The sequence below is a fragment of the Lonchura striata genome, chromosome 22 (assembly GCF_046129695.1).
Source record: "Lonchura striata isolate bLonStr1 chromosome 22, bLonStr1.mat, whole genome shotgun sequence".
In the NCBI taxonomy this organism is placed as follows: Eukaryota; Metazoa; Chordata; class Aves; order Passeriformes; family Estrildidae; genus Lonchura; species Lonchura striata.
Window position 1 is genome coordinate 3,503,401 of NC_134624.1, and position 18,650 is coordinate 3,522,050.

General features: G+C 55.7%; 1 protein-coding gene across 5 annotated transcripts in view; it reads left to right on the plus strand.

The window, feature by feature from the left end:
• Positions 1-325: 325 nt before the first annotated feature.
• The window catches only part of WHRN (whirlin), a 52,386-nt gene continuing 34,061 nt past the window's right edge, over positions 326-18,650 (plus strand). For 2 of the 5 annotated variants that reach the window (XM_021548085.2, XM_077787815.1), the window contains exons 1-2: positions 326-1,035; positions 15,141-15,356. In XM_021548085.2, the coding sequence (XP_021403760.1) occupies positions 436-1,035; positions 15,141-15,356 (816 nt within the window). In that variant the 5' untranslated portion in view covers positions 326-435. Of the gene's footprint in view, positions 1,036-6,220; positions 6,457-14,402; positions 14,466-15,140; positions 15,357-18,650 lie in introns of those variants that run through there. The other 3 variants (XM_077787817.1, XM_077787818.1, XM_077787816.1) reach the window with 3 other exon arrangements.

Consider the following 18,650-nt stretch of genomic DNA (forward strand, 5'->3'; position numbering starts at 1 on the left):
GAACTCTGGGATGGACGCGATCCATCCCGGGAGGGCTGAGGAGAGCTGCCAGGACTGTCCACCCTGCGCAGCTCCCGCCTGCGCCGCGGGCAGGGCTCGGCGCGCCGATGAGCGCTGATGAGCGGGCGCGCTAATTGCGGGTCCCGCGGGGGCGGGCGCTGGGGCGGGGCGGGGGGGTCCGGTCCCGCCGCCGGGGCCGCTCTGTATAACCGGTCTCCCGGCAACGGCGGCCGCGTCACTTCCTGGGGAGCCGCGGGCGAGCGCACGGCCAGGTGGAGCGGCGGGGCACGGCCAGGTGGAGCGGCGGGGCACGGCCAGGTGGAGCGGCGGCGGCCGGCACCGGCGCTGCCCGGGGGCTGCGCTCCTGCCCCGCCCGGCTCCGCTCCTCCCGCCTCGGCTCCGCTCCATCCCCGGTGCGGTTGCGGTGCCGCGGCGATGAGCGCGGAGCTGGACGGCGTGTCCGTGCACTCCTCCTCCTCCTCGTCGGGCTCGCTGGGCTCGGCGGCGGGGCCGGCGCCGCGGCCGCTCTCGGCGAACGTGCGGCGGCTGCACCAGGCGCTCACGGCGCTGCTGAGCGAGGCGGAGCGGGAGCGCTTCATCCTCTGCCTCAACGCCTACCACGGCCGCCGCAACGTCTGCGACCTGGTGCGCTCCCTGCGCGCCCTCCTCGACGGGCCCCGCCGCCGGCAGCTGCTGCCGCTGCTGCGCCTGGTCCTGCCGCGCTCCGACCAGCTCCTCTTCGATCAGTACACGGCCGAGGGGCCCTACCTGCCGCCGCCCGGCCGCCCCCCGCCGCCCCCCGCCCCGCCGCCGGTGGTCCCGGGCGAGCTGCGGCAGGTGACGCTGCGCCGGAGCAAAGCCCACGAGGGTCTGGGCTTCAGCATCCGCGGCGGCGCCGAGCACGGCGTGGGCATCTACGTGTCGCTGGTGGAACCCGGCTCCCTGGCCGAGCGGGAGGGGCTGCGCGTCGGCGATCAGATCCTGGGGGTCAACGGCAAGTCCCTGGACAGGGTGACCCACGCCGAGGCGGTCAAGGTAAGGCGGCTCCGCTCCGGGGGATGTTTCCTCCATCCCGCCTTGTCCCGAGCTCCGCTGCGCGCCCCGTCTCGCTCTGCCTCTTGGTGCGTGTCCGTGTCGCCCCGCTCCTCCTTTCCCTCTTCCCCTCCCTGGGTCTCATCCCCGTGCGCCCCGTCCATCCGCGTCCCTCCCCGCCAGCCGGTGGGACCGGAGCCCCCCGGTGCCGCTCTCCGGGACGCGGCGCCGGGAGCCCGCAGCCCTCGGCGGAGCGGAGCCGCTCCGCGTTTGCATCGCGCCGGCGACATGGGGACCAGCCGTGCGCGGAGCCCGGCCGGGAAGTTTGCGGTGGCAATAGCGGTGCCACCCACGGCAGGGACCGGGCTGCCGGGGTGGCTCCGGGCACGGCAGGCTCGTCCTGCGCTTTTGTCGCGCCTCTGAAACGCGGCGGTGCCCGCTCGTGGCTCGCCTGCAGCCTGGGAAGCTCGTGGAAGATGGAAATCTGCGTGAGCCGGGTTTTAAGGGATGTACTCCAGCCGCTCTAGTGGGTTTCTCCTCGCAAAGATGGGGAAACTGAGGCACGGAGAAGCAGAACAGACCCCCGCCCAGACCAAGGGGTGCATCGTGCCCGAGGCAGGAGCAGATCCCCGACTGCCCTCTGAATGTTCCAGGGGGAGAAGGAGAAGGTTACACAACTGAACTGGGGGCTCCTGCTCTCCCAGCACGGCTCCACATGCCCCGGAGACCTGTTGTAGCCCATAACAGCACGGGGGCTATCGATAAAAGCTTTAATGTGGGGGGAGAGAGCTCCATAAACTGTGGGGTTTTCGCCTGAAATACGGGGTTCTCAGGCAAATCCAGGTCTGAGTGTCCCAAACCATCCCCAGAGCTGATCTCGTGGCTGGTGGGCTCTGCTCGGAATGTTCCCGAGGCACGAACCTATCGAGCTGGAGAATCGACTTTTAGAGCAGCAATTTGTAGGCAGCGTATGGAGAGCTGGGATCTGGCGTGACAAGGCTGCTTTCCAGCTGTTTGTGCTTTAATTTTTCCATAATAAGCTAAAGTGGTTCTGTTGGGAGCCTGTTCCATGTGGAGCCTTCCTCTGACAGCACATTAATCTTGCACAGCTTTGAACACTTCTCCCCTGCCGACCTGTGTGTTCCCTGCCCCGGCTTTAAATCAGTGCCCTGGGCAAGGGCACGACTTCCAGGCTGGAAATGAGTGCCTGGTAATTCTGAGAGCAGAGGAAAGGTTTGTAGGAATTATTTTCCTCTTGTTCCTAATGATAGGACAACAGCAGGGTAGGCTTGCAGTTGTTAGTGTGCAATTTCGTGGCTTGGAGATTGCAACCCCCACATATTTTGTTGTGGCATTGGGATGGAGAGGAACCAGGTGTCAGGAATGCTCTACTCCATGACTTCATCTCCAATTCATTCCACTCTGCTGGGTAATTCACATCACTTTCTATTTGTTCTCTAATATAATGTAATTGATGCCTTTTAGACATTATTAATTTTGAGTGAAACTAAGTGCTTCCTGCACAGAAATAATTCCTGGAGGACGTGGCTTGCCAAGAGCTATATTTTGTTAATATGCTCCTGATAGGAAAAAGCAGCTTAGAAATTGTCGTCTTGTGAGCTGAACTTCTTTCAGCAACAAATTCATCACTTGCCCTGTGCTGGCACCTTCTTGAGCTCCTGGGTTCTTTTCATGTCTGGGAAGGGTTTTTATGACCCATGTCGTGGTGGTGGAAACATTTTTGCTTGGGAAGAGTGACAGAGTGATTTACAGTATGGCTCCAATAAACCCTTGGGAGATTCTAAAATGAACCAAGTGTTAATTTGCCCTCAGATGCTGCATTTGGGAAGGGGAAAATGAAGAGATCACCTTCAGCGATACTCAAGGGCAGCATTTGAAGGTTTGAGGTGCAAATACGTCGGTGTGATGTTTTGGGTGTCATTCAGAGTGTCAGAGCTGCAGGGAGGAGAGGTGGTGATGGGTGGCTTCATTTTGTGCTCTCTGCTTCCCCTTAAAACCTGGGATGTGGGGCAGTGGCAGCTCTGCAAACGCCCCTGGCTGTGCTCTGGTCTCCTGAGGCAGATCAAGCTCGCTGTGTCCTGCCCTCCCCACCAGCAGCTCCTGGCCTGCCCTGCAGTGGGGCAGTGGAGAGGGAACATCAAACATCATCTCCGCTGGTCAGAGCTTGGTGCTCACAACCCCAGAATTGGGGATTTGATCCCTCTCTTGGCTGTTCATTTAAGAGTTGCACTCCATGATCTTTGTGATGCCTTCCGACTCAGAACATTCTGTGATAAACCAGAGCTGGCTTTGGTCCTGGAACTCGTGCACACGCCGTATTTGGGATCAAACAGAGAGAGCTGAGAGTTAGCTTTGCTAACACAAGCCCCTGGCTGTGTGGCTGATCTCTCAGACACTCTCGGCTCCCCGGGCCAGAACGGTCTGGTGGGAGCTCAGCTCCGGTCCCTGCGTGCGCAGCGATGCTCCGGTCCTGCGGCGCTGCCCGGCGCTGTCCTGCAGCCGGAGCCGGCCGAGCAGGGAGCCCTGCTGCCCGTCACAGGCACGGCGTGCTGCGCTCGCACAACCTGTCACAGCTCCCTCCTGGGGCTCGGGAAGGCTCCGGGCTGAGCGTGACAAACTTCCCGAGCCACGGAGCCGCTCGGTGCCCCGGGGTGCTCGAGGTGCCCGGCTGGGGCAGCTGCCCGGGCAGAGCAGGGAATTAATGCAGTGTCTGGATTTGTTTGTGCAGCCTTGGATGAGCGTTCCCACGGCAGCCACTGCGTTCCTTTTTCAAGTCGTGGTGGCTCTGTTGCCTTTCCGTGAGCGTGTGGCTGTGCAGGAGCAGCCCAGCTGCTTTTATCCCTTCTCTCGAGGATGCTGGCAGCGGGGTAGCAGCAATTTCTGTTCACTCCTGGGATTTCCAGGCGTCACTCAGTGATGCAGCAAATGAGAACTGCCACAACACTGGGCTAAGTGACCCGTGTGATGTCCCAGCTCAAAACCCGCTGCTGGCCTGTCACCACTGCACTGGTGTTTGCAGATGTTTGCAGCGTAAATTAGATAAAAAGTGGCATTCTGACTTCAACCACAAGATTAGCCCAGCACACCAAATCAATTCCCTTAATGACCAGCTCCTTAACCTTTGCGTGAGCACGGGAGTTTTATGCCTTGTCTGCTCTGAGCTCGGCTGCTCCATCCAAATCCAAATTAAATGACTCCATTACAATTACAGCTCCATCATTGCAGCATTCATGAGTGCACTTTAGCAAAAGATCGCCAGCATTTGAATTATGGGGTAAGTGGAGAAGTTTATGTTGTCTGCCATAATTTTAGAGCTCACTTGGCTTTTATCAGCCTTGATATTTAGGACATTATATTCTGTCTATACACTATATATATATATATATATATATATTATTATTATTATTTATGGTGTATATGCTGCTATATTTTAGCAGTTGTGCTGAAAGTTAGTATTGATGAGCTGTCATATGTTATCCAGAGGATTTAAAATCAAGGTGCTTGTGGCTTTAGACCATCAAAATTTTACCAGGGAGGTGTTTCCCCAATGCTCTGGGGCTGGCATTAAATTCACACTCCTTTCTCCCCACTCCTTGCCTTTCTTGTTTTGCTCTAGGATTTTATGTTCTTTGAATAAAAAGACGTTTAGGGAGAGAGGGGATGAAAAATGGAAAAGTTCCTGATTTAGGATTTTGCTTAATGAGCTACACCAACCCCAAAGAGCTGCACTGGCCCAGCTGTTCCTGCTGACAGCTGGGCAGATCTGGATCAGCTTGAGCAAAATGCCCAAAACTCCACTAAATTTGGATGTGCTGGGCTTGGGGAGTTTGGTTCTTTGGTGCTGGTGTAAATCTGTGATGGCTTTGCCGAAGTCACTGGGCTGGAATTGAGTTGATTCTGGAGGAACTGGAGTAGTTCAAGTGCCCTGCCTTGGGTTTTTCACCCGTGGAGAGAGGCTGGAAGGGGCTGGGGAAAGCCTGGGATGAGGCTGGCAAGGCAGAGGGGTCCAGGATGGCACTGCCAGCCTGTCCTGTGTCGCTGTGACACAGGGCAGGAGGGAGGGGGTCACACCCAGGGGGTCTCATCCTCTCCCTGGTCTGTGAGGGAAGGGGACTGCATCAGGGTCACACCTCAGCCTGGGAGAGAGGGGGATCTCATCCCCAGCCACCACCATCTCTCTGCTCCAGCAGGGCTTTTCACTCCCTCCAGCCTTTCCATCTCCTGCTCTGATGGAAGTGTAAGTGTGCATCTAAAAATAATTAAAAAGATATTAAAATTCCTTCTATATCCCATTACTGTGGGTTTTCCTGCTGGCAAACAAAGTGATCTCTTCAAAGACCGTAATACTTCATAAGAAAGGACCTCAGGTGTGGGATTGCTAAAAGACCTCTGAGAAATGACAGCAGAGATGTGCAGTCCTGAGCCTCAGACATATTTAGAGCCATTTTTCTTTCCAGCCAGCTTCCAATAAAGCAAATTTCATGTCATTGTTTCTTGTGGTGCCAAATTAATTGATCACCGACCTGACACTGCTGATTCAATCCCCACAGCACTGGGGGCACAGCTCAGAGCAATGAGTGCAGCTTGCTCTGGTTGGGTTTTGACCCTTCCAAGTGCTCGGAGCTGTGGATGAGCAGCCAGAGCCAGGCTGGGCTGGCTGAGGGGTGAAGGCAATCCACTGATCCCTGATTCTGTGATGATTTCAGCCCTGTTCCTTTAACTGCTGTGTGCTTATCGCAGGCTCTGTGTTTTTAGAAGGTGCTGAAGAAAGAGGCTTGGAACTTCTCCCCTTCCCGAGGGAGCTGGGGGAGCTGGAGCATGGAAAAGGAGGATGTGACTAGCATCCACCCCAATAGTTAGAGTGGTAATCACTTCCTGCATCTCTGCATCGGCTCAGGAACACAAAAACCCAAAACTGCACCAAAAAAAAGCACTCACAGCTTAAAAGGCAGGTGCTGTGTGATGCCAGGGGCTCCTGCTGTGCCCCTCTGCCCTGCAAACAGTTTCCATGTCAGCTCCTGCAGTCAGCAGGATGGGCAGGGAGAGGGTGGAAAGTGTGAAGGCACCAGGAGGGAAAATAAGGAAAGAAGGCACCAGGTCACTCTGGAGCTTGGAGGCATCTGCGTTTAAAATGACTTTTAAAGCTCCTCGAGGGGGAGGGCTGAGGGCGGTGGAAGGGCTGCTCCTGGCTCCGGGGGCAGATCTGGAGCTGTGGTGGAGCAGGTTGGAGCACTGGAGCTCACCTGGAGCTGCCCCGCGGGCACCGGGAGCTCCAAAGGAATTCCTGGTGCCGCTTGGGCTGGGGTGGAGCTGCACACCCAGCCCGGGGCCGTGGGCTTGGCTGCTCCACCTGCCCGAGGAGTCGCTTGTGTTTGCTGCTCTGCCGCTGGTTTCCCTCCGTGGGTAAGTTCCTGAGTCATCTGCTTCCCTTCATTTCACCAGCAAATCACAATCAGCCCTAATGAAATCAAACGACTTTATAGTGATGCAAAAGACTGGAATGAGGGCCTTAATCTCTCCTCTCCTCATAATGCAGGGATGATAGGACTTGGCACCAGGACTGGGTGTTCATCAGGGTTAGCATTGTCAGGGCATCCTGGAGCTCTTGCAGCATCAGTGTTATTTAGGGGGCTCCTTGTAAATAAACAGTTTTGCCTGAGCAGAGAAATTGATAAGATAACCTGGAGGATAAAAGCTTATTTCCTTCTAGTGGCCTTTGGAAGAAAACAAAAGCGTCAGAACTGGTGAATTAAAATATCCTTTACCCAGTCCCTCTGTCCTCAGGGAAGAGGATGGATTTTCTTGACACTTTCCCCGATGCCACGGAGAATTATTCAGCTCTCAATGCCCTCAGTTAAGGAGACAAAGCAGCTGCTGATGTGATTTACCTTGGGTTCCTTGGACTGGATGCTCTGGGTGTTCTCCCTGCCGGGAGCACAGGTGGAGCAGAGCCTGCAGGAGCTGCCGGGCTCAGGGATTGCCTCGGAGCCCCTCGGGCTGGGAGAGGCTGGAGGGGGCTCTGCTCTGGGCAGGCTCTGCCTGGATGTCCTCGGTGCTTCATCCAGCATCCTCCTCACTTCCCCACCGTGGGACTCAGATTCAGTCAAAGAAATGGAGAATTTCTGTATAAAAGAGCAGTGCATTTTGAATAAACCAGAGTTTTACTCTCCGCAGCCTTCGGGTCAGTCTTATTCCTGCCCTGCCTCGACAGCGACACCCCACAATGATTCTTCCAAAATTTTTCCACCCAGGAATTACGGCACTGTCATATTTAGACAACATGGTGCTTCACACCGCTCCTTTCAGCCCTGCTTGGTGTGGAGCAGCATGAGAAGACCCGAGGAAGCAGGAGGCAGTGCTTTTATCTGCATTTCCCTTATGCCTCCCCTGAAAGCACCCAAACAGCTTTGGTTGTGCTTTGTTTCCACAGCTATGTGGCGTTTTCTGTTGTTTGTAGAGTTGCCCGAGGGCTGCACTGGGCAGGGAGCAGCGTGCAGGGGTGGGAGGTTGCAGAGTGGGGATGGGGAGGTGCCAGCCCTTGGAGGGCTTGGGGAGAAGGTGCTGGAGCTAAGATTTCACTTGACCTTTCCCGGTGCAAGGGACGTGGGCTTCCCGATGCCTTGGGGCTAAATGTGTGCAATCACCATAATTATCCATCGATTTGCATTGATTTGCATAAGTGCCTCTACTTGAAAGCCCAACTGCTGTCCTTTGCCTTGGGAGAGGGGGAGAGGTTGGACTGTGCCTCCTGCAGCTCCGTTTGTCCTCCTGCAGGTCACCCCGGTGTCACCTCTGTCACCCCTGCATCCCCTGGACCCTGGTGCCCGCTGCTGTCCCTCCACCTGTGCTTCCCTCAGCCTCCTTCCATGTCCTGCTCTCTCCTCCTGCCTCGGGTCACCTCCTCCCGTTCCAGTTCTCTCGGTTCCTGCCAGGTCAGAGCACTCCAGGTGCCGGTGCCTCTGCTCACATCCAGCCCCCTGTGCTGTGTCAGGCATCGTGGGGCTGGGAGACTCAAAATCATGGAATCCCAGACTGGTTTGGGTTGGAAGGGACCTTAAAGCTCATCCAGTTCCATACATAGGGACACCTCCCACTGTCCCAGGCTGCTCCAAGCCCCATCCAGCCTGGTCTTGGGCACTGCCAGGGTTGCAGGGGCAGCCATAGCTGCTCTGGGCAACACTTGTTCCAAAATATCTCTCTGCAGTCCAGGACAGGGACAGTTTCTCCTTGCTTCACCTGGCAAATTTGGCCATAACCAATGTGCAGTGGGAGCTGCAATAGCCTTTTATCCATCCTGCCTGCAGCTGATCCCTAGAACAAACATTTTGGGGGCAGGAAATCCTGTGCCTGCTGTCCTGGCTCAGCAGAGGAGCTTTTTAGCTGATGTGGCTCATCCTGCTCCCCTCCCCAGCAGCCACAGGGAGATGCTTCATTCCCCCTAGCAGCAGGATTGTTTTGCTCAGTGCATCTGATCCCACAAGCTTAAACCCACCTGAGGCCAGCAGGAACACCCTGGCACGGAGCAGGGAACAGCGGCTGCACAAATTTCTGCCGTCGCTCCCTGCACGCTGCAGAACGCGCTGTAAAAGCTCCCCCTGCCTCCCTCCTGCGGAACTGGTGCCTTGTGAGGGCTGGAACAGAGGCTGGACAGAGCTACAGAATAAAGCAGGGATTTATTAAAGCATCTCCTCCATGGATCCACCTTGGGCAGCACCAGAGCCCAGCCAGGGCTGCACCCAAATGACCCAAAATGGTCCCAAAATGCACGAGCGCTCCCGGGGGCTCTCCCTGGGATCAGTTCTGCTCCATTGGCACCTTGGAGTTCATTGTCCCATTCCAGCTTCAGCCCAGGCAGTCCCATCCTGCTTGTTTTTCTCTCTCCAGCCCACGGTGTTTGTGCTCCTGGGCTGAGGTTTGGATCATTTGTCCTTGGTGCCCAGCTGGAGCAGGAATTGTTTTGTGTCCCTGCTCTGTGCAGAGCTCAGCATCCCCTCATGTGAAGCTCAGACCCACAGACTAAAGCAGCAGAGAATGTGAAAAATAGAAAAGCTCAAACCTGAGGCATCAGCATCTCAGCATTTCTTTCCCTTTGCAGCTTTATTTCCAAAGCTGCCTTACTTTCTGGGGATGTGTTGCCAAATTCCTGGTGCTTTGCTGGTTGATAACCTCTGCACTGACCTTTGGAGCTCACCAGCAGAGCTATGCCCATTATCCCGTGCCCATTATCTCGTGCCCATTATCCCGTGCCCATTATCCCATAGCCATTATCCCGTGCCTATTATCCCGTGCCCATTATCCCATATCGATTATCCCATGCCCATTATCCCGTGCCCATTATCCCGTTCCTGTGAGAAGATTATTCAACACGTGCCCATTAACCCATGCCCATTATCCCGTGCCCATTATCCCGTGCCCATTATCCCAAAGCCGAACCAGCTCCGTCCTGCCGGGAGGAAAAGCAGCTGGGGGCTGTGCCGAGGGGGAGCATGGCTCATGGTTAATGCTCCCAGTATCCAGCTGGGATCTTCCCACTCCGACCTCCACGATGCTCCTTTATTCAGGGAAGGTGATGTGAGGGGTGTCCCTGGCAGAGGTGGCTTCGGGCAGGCTGCCAGGAGCATCCTGGTGATCCACTGCCGGCATTTCTGGCATCTCTGCTCCTTCTGGGGGGATCTCTGGAGGTGTTTTTACAAATCAGGGCCGTTGGGAAGTGGGGAATAAGAGGGGGGAAATGGTAAAAATGAGAGAGGAGAGCCCTCAGTGATGTGAGACCTGCAGGGTTTCAGAAGGGTGGTAGCTGTCTCTCTGGATCCTCGGAAAGAACATGATGTACTGGGAGCTGTTTGGGTTTTATGGGGGTTTTTGAAGGCACATGAAATGTGTGCATCCTTTTTTGATCAGTTTAAACGATCTCCTTCCCTCTCAGAGGGCTTGACAGATAATTAAATAGAGTGTTGTTAGGGGATCAGGGGCCTCATGGAATCAATCTGCCCCTCTCTCTGGCACTCACTGCTTCTGCTGACATTTCTGGGTAGTTGGTGACTGTTTCCTGCTAAAGGTTTTGGCACTAATTCCCAGATTCACATCAATGATTTCTTTAAGCTGGACTGCTGGCAGGTGAGCTTGCACACAGTGCTGCCAGCCCTAAACCTCCCACCCCATGGTCCTCAAACACATCAGAGATGGGGCAAAGCCAAAGGCTGCAAATCCCTGCAATGGCTTGAGGAAAGAGGTGGAAATGCAGCCCACACTGTCTGATTCTGCCCAGGGCATTAAGGAGGTGGGATTTGTTATTTAGGGGTGGCTGGGTGAGGTTCAGTGTGCCCCTCATGTCCCAAAAACTCACTCAGGGTGAGTTCTGCTGTGGCTCTGGGGGGTATCTCTGCAGTCAGTGCACACAGGACAGTTTGTGTGCCGGGGAGGAAAAAGTTTTCCCTTGTGGAATTCCCACACAGAGCCTGTCCTTTGTGAAGTCCCCCTGTGCTGGGCACTGCTGGAGCTGCCTCAAATCCCCTGTCCAGCTCTGGGCCTGTCAGTTTGGGAAGGACATGGAGGGGCTGGAGCGTGTCCAGGGAAGGGAATGGAGCTGGGAAGGAGCTGGAGCCCCAGGAGAGGCTGAGGGAGCTGGGAAGGGGCTGGAGAATTCCTGAGGGAGCTGGGAAGGGGCTCAGCCTGGAGAAAAGGGGGATCAGGGGGGACCTTGTGGCTCTGCACAGCTCCTGACAGGAGGGGACAGCCGGGGGGACAGGAGGAGAGGGAATGGCCTCAGGGGAGGCTCGGGGTGGACATCAACAGGAATTTCCCCATGGAAAGGGTGGTTAAACATTGGCAGGAGCTGCCCAGGGAGGTTTGGGGTGCCCATCCTGGAGGAGTCCGAGGAAGGGCTGGAGGTGGCACTCAGTGCTCTCGGCTGGGGACAAGGTGGGGATTGATCACAGCTTGGATTTGATGGTCTGGGAGGTCTTTTCCAACCTCAGTGACTCTGGAATTGTGTGATTAGAACTCTGCTGAAAAGCTTCTCCTTTTGTGCCAGGGAGCTGGGATGATCTGTTGTCTGTGTGGGCAGGCTCTGGCTCTGCTGTGGTGCCTTCATAAGCAGGGCTGGCAGCAAAATCCACATGGGAGGGCTGCTGCCAGCCTGGTGGCACTGTGGCACCTCGCTGGGAATGGGGACAGCGAAGTGCCCGAAGCCTGGCAGCAGCTGGGCACAGGGAGCAGAAGGAAAAAGGCTTCCAAGGGAGGAGGACACAGCTGGGGAACCTTCTCTGGGCTCCTGTCCCAGTGCTCAGTCTCTGCACTGGAAGAAGTTCTTCCTCGTGTCCAGGTGGAACTTCCTGGCATCAGTTCCTGCCCATTGCTCTTGTCCCATTGCTGGGCCCCTGGAGCAGAAGCTGGGCCCTGCTCTGAGCCCTCCCTGCACACAGGGCTGAGGTCTGGCCTCGGTAAAACCTGGGAGGGGCGAAAAACCCAAAATAGAGGGGAAGTGCAGCATTTCTCACTATGCAGGGAGATGGATGGAAACTCTGCTCTCCTGGAGCTCAGCACGGCAGCTGCTGGTGGATTCTGCCCTGCTTTGGATGCAGGTGGAAGCTTCTCCCACTTGGCTCACCTGGTGCCTCGTCACTCTGCAGCTCCTGGTGCCAAGCGCTTTGTTAAAGCCTGGTTCAGAGTGTGGCTGCACAAAGGTTTTGTAGATGTGTGCCAGATCCTGTCCCCAGGCCTGCTGTCCTTCAGTGTGGTTCAGCAGCTGTGCTGTTATCCCAGGAAAACTGAGGGAAAGCTGCTTCCCTCTCATCTCCTCTCACAGCCGTGGCAGCTGCAGTTTAAAGAGCTGCTGCCTGATGGACACAAAGCTTCCTGGAAGCTCAGATGTTTGAGCAGAACTGACTTTGGTGGTCACCAGGTTGAGGAAGGGGTGGGCAGCCTCACAGGGAAGAGTTTCCTCTCAATCTGCATCTAATCCTACCATCCCTCAGTGTGAAGCCATTCCCCCTTGTCCTATTACTACATTATCCCTCTATAAGTCCTTAAAAATCTTTCGTGGGTGTCGCTGTCCTCCCTCATCTGTGACCACCCAAAGGGTCTCCAAAAGGTGCAGGTCAGGAGGTCCAAAAGGTGTGTCCTGAAGGGCTCCTCAGTGAGGGAGGGTCTCTGATGGGCTCCTCTTGCAGCCTGCCCTGGGTATGAGCAGGGAGGGTTTTTTGGGAAGGAAACTGTGCTGGACAGGGAACTGCTTCTCACTGAGTGCAGGAGGGACCTCAGGAAGTGTAGAAAGGGCTCTGCAGAGTGTCACCAGCCTGCCTCTCTGGGAGTCACTGTCACCAGCTGTGTCCTGCTGGGCATTCCCAGCTTCTGCTCACTCCCCTCTTGGATGGAGGCTGCCAGGGAGCCCTGGCTCTGTGCAGCTGCTCCCCTCCCCTCGGGCTCCCTGCTGTCACCTCCATGCATAAAACATCTCCCTGAGCCCAGATCCCCACTCCTGGTGGCCTTGTCAAGGGAGCCGCAGGGGGACATACAAATCCCCATGTAAATCTCTGGCCTCTGATCCCTGTTAATCTCCCTGTGCCTCCAGAGAGCAGCTCTGCTGCCCTGCCTGCCCTGCCAGGGGGTGACATTTGGCTGAGGCTAAATGGCTCTGCCAGGCTTCAGCAGCCACCCTGCCCTGTCCCTGGGGCAGCTGTGACAGGGTGCCCGGGCTGGAGCCAGCCTGTGCCCAGTCCTTTTTCCTGTGCCCCGTCCCTTTTCCTGTGCCCAGTCCCTGTTCCTGTGCCCAGTCCCTGTTCCTGTGCCCAGTCCCTTTTCCGGTGCCTAGTCCCTTTTCCTGTGCCCAGTCCCTGTTCCTGTGCCTGCTCCCTGCTCCTGTGCCCGGTCCCTGCCCTTGTGCCTCGAGTCTCTCCTGTGGGGTACAATCCCAAGGGTTTCCTTTGCTCCTTCTCCTCCCTGCCAGGATGAATTCTCTGGGGAGGGGAGGGAAGGGGATCCCTGTGCCATGTCCAGTGTTTCCCTAAACACCTCCAGGGATGGGCACCCCAAACCTCTCTGGGCAACCCCTGCCAGGGCCTGAGCTCCCTTTCCATGGGAAAATTCCTGCTGCCGTCCCAGCTGAGCCTGCCCTGGCCCGGCCTGAGCTGTTCCCTCTCCTCCTGTCCCTGTTCCTGGAGCAGAGCCCGACCCCCCGGCTGTCCCCTCCTGTCGGGAGCTGTGCAGAGCCACAAGGTCCCCCTGAGCCTCCTTTTCTCCAGGCTGAGCCCCTTCCCAGCTCCCTCAGGAATTCTCCAGCCCCTTCCCAGCTCCCTCAGCCTCTCCTGGGGCTCCAGCTCCTTCCCAGCTCTGTTCCCTTCCCTGGACACACTCCAGTTCTTCCTTTGAAGGGCCCAGAGCTGGACACAGGTACAGGGGTACAGTGATGATCTGCAGACTCCAAAGAGGTTTTGTAGAGACAGCTCCAAACAAAAAACATTTCAGGGGGTCCTGTTCCCCATCTGACAGAGCTCCCTTGCCCTGGTAGCTGTGGGGTAGGTGAGAAGGGTCCCTGCCACCCCCAGCTCATTGATTTCCACGGACTTCAGCCCATGCTGAGCCTGGCTGTGTGGCAGCTTTGGCTCAGGAAGCTGCTCTGTGCCCTGAAGCCTGGCACAGCCACGGTGCCCATGGGAGACAGGTCCCCTGGGGTGGGCAGAGGGCTCAGAACCTGCCCCATCATCCCAGAGAGACCTGGGCAGGATGGAGCGTGGGGAGCAGCTCTGGCAGCCTCTCTGCAGGGAGGGAGGAGACCCCAGCAGGGACGTGTCTGGGGGCCTGGGAAGCTGCAGGAACGGGGACAGGAGCTGGGGAACAGCCCAGGGGGGTGAATGCTCTGCGGGTGTCCCCACTGCTTTGGCAGTCCTTGTGTCAGCCCTCAGGCACATGGTGACCTTGGGAGCATGTGACAAGTTTGCAGCCAAGTTGCTGTGTGTGATGGAGATGCTGAGCTGGGCTTTGAGCTGGATTCTCTGTGGCTCTGGCAGGGAGGAGCAGCAGTGCTGCCAGCTCAGGGCTGGGATGCAGCCAGCCCCCTATTACTGACAATTTTACCCTTTCCTGAGGAGCTGCTGGTTTTAGGTCTTCCAGCCACAAGCTTTGCTCAGCAGCTTCTCTGCTCAGTGGGGACAGGAGACCTTGCAGGGCAGCTCATCAAAATGATGTATATATGGGAAAAAAACCCCAAACACCTCCTTTGTGCAAGCAGATCTGCAGTGCTGAGGTCCCTGAGGCCTCTGGAGGGATCAGCACTTACAGCTGTCCCCAGGGAGAGCTCCTCCATGTTAATTGAAGTTTCTGTGTCAGCCTCTCACGGTGGAAGCTGGAGGGGGCAGGATTGCAAATCACCTCCTCTGGCCCCCAAGGTCATCTCTGTGCGTGCTGGTTTGAGCGTGAGTATGTATTTAGTAATTATTCCTCCCATTAATTGACTGCTTGTGCTGGGGCAGGCAGTGGTACCTCAGTGGCTGAATTTCTGGGAGTGCTGTCCATGTTCCCTGGAGGCACCAGGAGCTTTTCCAGTGGCGGAGGCTGGAGCTGTGGGGACAGAGCTGGGGCTGAGCCGAGGCTTTTCCCACACTGGTCCTGTTTGCTGCCAGCACGGTCAGTGAGAGGCTGATATCCATATTCAGCCTGCAGGGGAAGGCTTCAGAGAGACCTTGGAGCACTTTGCAGTGCCTAAAGGGGCTGCAGAGAGCTGGAGAGGACCTGGACAAGGGTCAGTGCTTCTGTCCCCCAGCACTGCTCCCTGTCCTGCTCTGACTCCTCTCCAGAGCTGCGGGAGAGGATTAGCCCATCCTGGCCATGACTCTGCCCACCTCACCTCCCCACTCTGCTCTTTCCTGGCTGATGGGAAAACTTTTCTCTGCGTTTTCTCAGCAGCAGCAGCTGTGCCTTCACTCTGTTGCAGCCAGGAGAGAACAGAACAATCCCAGCTTGTCATGCAGCTCCATCGTTCAGCCGATGGCTTCAGAGGAGCTGGAGATGCTGCAACCTCAAAGCTGTGTCTGCCTGGAGCCCAGGTGGCCCTGTGGCCATTAACCCCTTGTCCTTGCCTTGTCTCCCAGGTGCTGAAGGGCTGCAAGAAGCTGAACCTGGCGGTGCACTCGGTGGGGCGCATCCCGGGGGGCTACGTCACCAACCACATCTACACCTGGGTGGACCCCCAGGGCCGCAGCGTGTCCCCCCCCACGGGGCTGCCCCACCACCAGAACAGCTCCCTGCGCAGGGACAGCGAGAAGAGGAGCCACCTGCAGCTCCTGCAGGAGGGCGATGAGAAGAAGGTGAGTATTGTAAAATGCAGGTGAAACTGGGGGGAGAAATGATGATGTCTGACTCAGTTCAGAAGGCTGAATGATTTCTTTATTATAACTATGCTATAATACATTAATATACTATTTAAAAGAGATATTAAACTATATACCTACTTTTCTAACTATCATATCTAAGTCACTCCCAGCTCGTGACCCTCCTCTCCAGAGTCCAGGTGGGTTGGATTGGCCACCAGGCTCAAACAACCCTCACCAGAATCCAACCAAGCACTCACCCCAGGTAAACAATTCTCCAAACACATTCTACATAGGAAAAACAAGGAGCAGAAATAGAAATTGTTTTCTCTTTCATTTCTCTCTGTGCACCTCTATGAAAAATCCTGAGAGAGAGAAGAATGTGCTTGCTACAGGTGAGCAAAGGGAGATTGAACACAGCCCTGGGGCCTCTCCCCATGCAGGTCCCAGCCCTCTCTGTCCCTCTGGCCTTGTCACCTGTGTGTGGCAGTCTGCTTTTCTCCCTTGGGTGTAGCTTTGTCCCCAGGAGCCCTGGAGGATGGGATAGGTTGGCTTTGTTCCCGTTTGGCACAGGAGGGAGGAGCTGGGCTGGAGGGCAGGAATTGTCCAGGGAATGTCCTGCCAGGAACGTCCAACCACCAAAGCAGGAGTGGGTTTGAAGGCTTTTCCTAACAGTTTTTTCGGCTGGACATTGAGGGACTGAAATCCGTGTCCAGCCTGGAGAAAAGCTCCAGGGAGAGCTCAGAGCCCCTGCAGGGCCTGAAGGGGCTCCAGGAAAGCTGGAGAGGGACTGGGGACAAGGGATGGAGGGACAGGACACAGGGAATGGCTCCCACTGACAGAGGGCAGGGATGGATGGGATATTGGGAATTGGGAATTGTTCCCTGGGACGGTGGGCAGGCCCTGGCACAGGGTGCCCAGAGCAGCTGTGGCTGCCCCTGGATCCCTGGCAGTGCCCAAGGCCAGGCTGGACAGGGCTGGAGCAGCCTGGGACAGTGGGAGGTGTCCCTGCCATGGCAGGGGTGGCATGGATGGGCTTTAAGGTCTCTTCTAATCTGTGTCACCTGTGGTGACAGTTCAGATCTTTATGAATTCCTGCAGTTCAGATCTTTCCTCAGGTGTTCCTGTGAAGCTTTCCTGGGTCTCTTGGCAGTTCTGTCTTAGGAAAAAGATAACTTCCCCCCCCACACCAGTTGTTCTCTTCTACAAATACTCTAAAATAAACCAGATAATTTTCCATTTCTTTCTGGGGAGAGGCAGCCTGAGTGAAAACCCAGGTGAGGGAAAAAGGAGCATGGAAGGGAATGGCTCTTGTAGTGACACCAGGGCAGTGTGGCCAGTGCTGGTCCTGGATCCCAGGCCTCTGACAGGAGGAAACCACCAGCACATCGAATTTCCAGCCCTGCTCCCTTGCTGTGAGCTGCCCTCCTTTAACCAGCCCTGGTGTAAGGGAAGCCAGCACAGCCTGTTGGAGTTGCAGTATTTGATCTCAGGGATTTGGTGTCTCCTCTCCCTCACTCTTCCCAGGGCAGCCAGGCCTGCAGAGGTGTCACTGCAGAGTCACCGTGTGTGGGAATCCAGAGCATCCTTCTGGCTGCCCTGGCAGGTCTGGGAGCCTGGCAGGGGTCAGGAACCCCCCTGGACAGAGCCCCCAGAGACACTGTCTGTGATCTCTGCCCATGGAAAAGAGTTTTCAATCTTACAGGATGAATTACCAGCTCTGAGTGTTTGATAGAAGTAATAATTAAGTGTGGCACGGGTGCAAAAGTAAAATTTTAGGATTCTAGATGAGGGGTCCTGTCGCTGTCTAGGCAGGATGGGAATGAAGAGATTTTGACCAGAAGGCTGCTGAGAGTAAAACTCCAGTTTATTCAAAATACACTGCTCTTTTATACAGAGCTTCGTGAGGCCCAACTCCATTGGTCCTGAAGTGAAAACAACTCAAAGCATTGGTGCAGAGTGCTTGACGCTTAACTATAAACCATGTGAATAACAAGAGAGATAAAGAATTACTTACATTCTTCTCCAACTCTTTCCCAGGCTTCTGCCTGGCTAGAAATTCTCAGTTTCTTTCTTTGACTGAATCTGAGACCCACAGGGTCCAAAGGGGACAAGATGGAGGAAATTGGGTGTGCCTTGTCCTTTTTCTCCTTCATGCCCTCCATGTCTCACTGTGGTGTTGGCATTTTTCTGTTGGTTCAGGCTGGGGACACACTGTCCAACGTAGGTGACAGATATTGGCACGTTCTTGTCAATCCAGCCCAGGGAGTTTCTGGTATTTAATGTTTGTAACATCCCACTGAGGGCAGAGCCCCACACGCTGCCCTGCAGGACAGAGCTGGGCAGGGCAGCAGAACATGTGAGAGATAAACAGAATAAACAACCTGGAAACCAGCACAGACCAATTATGGCTTCTGCTTTGGCAGGGGGCTGACAGACAGAGACTTTCTACAATCTCAGGATCATCAATAGCTCAGATTCTGACAACCATGCTCAGGTGCCCATAGAGCAAGGGACAGAGGGACAGGGAACCTCACCCTATACAAGCAGGATGTGGTGTTTCCACCATATGCAATGTGTTTCCACCACATTGCAATTCCACCCATGGAATATCAAAGTATGGTCCTAGGAATCAGCAGTGCCTTCCCAAAGACACAGAATTGCTTGCAGCCTTGACTGTTTCTATCCTTTTTTATCCTGATATCACTGTGTCTGTGCCCAAAATGTCCTCAGCTCCTGGAAATGCTGTGGAAGGGTCTGTGAGCTTCCCATCTCAGCCAGTGGGAGAGAAAAATCTAATACAGGATGAGGCAGTTTGCTGATGAAATATTCATGTGGGCCACAAGGGAAAAGGGCCTATTATTTTTATTTTAAGGAGAGGAGAGGAGAAAAGCAGGCTGTGCTGGCTGCTGTCCCCACCCCCTGCCACCCAGTGTCACCTTGAGAGAGCAGCAGCAGCTCTGGGCAGCTGTGGGGAGTTGTTTCTGTGCACATCCTTCCTTCACCCCTCGCTGTGTGTGGATGTGAAAGGCTCAGGAAGCTGGAGCTGAGTGTCCCCTGCCCCAGCTCAGCCTCGTGTGGTCCTGGTGACTCCTGAGCCCTGGGAAGGTGTGCCAGCCCTGCTGTGCTCCTGCCCTTCCTGCTGTGGGCATCTTTGCCCAGGTGTGAGGAGTGGCTCCTCCCAAATCTGTGTCCTTCCATTCCTTGGTGCTGCTCCACAGGGTCAAGCAGCCCTTTGGCTTCTTCAGGGGATCCCTTTGGGTTGGAAAGGACCTTAAAGCTCCTCCTGCC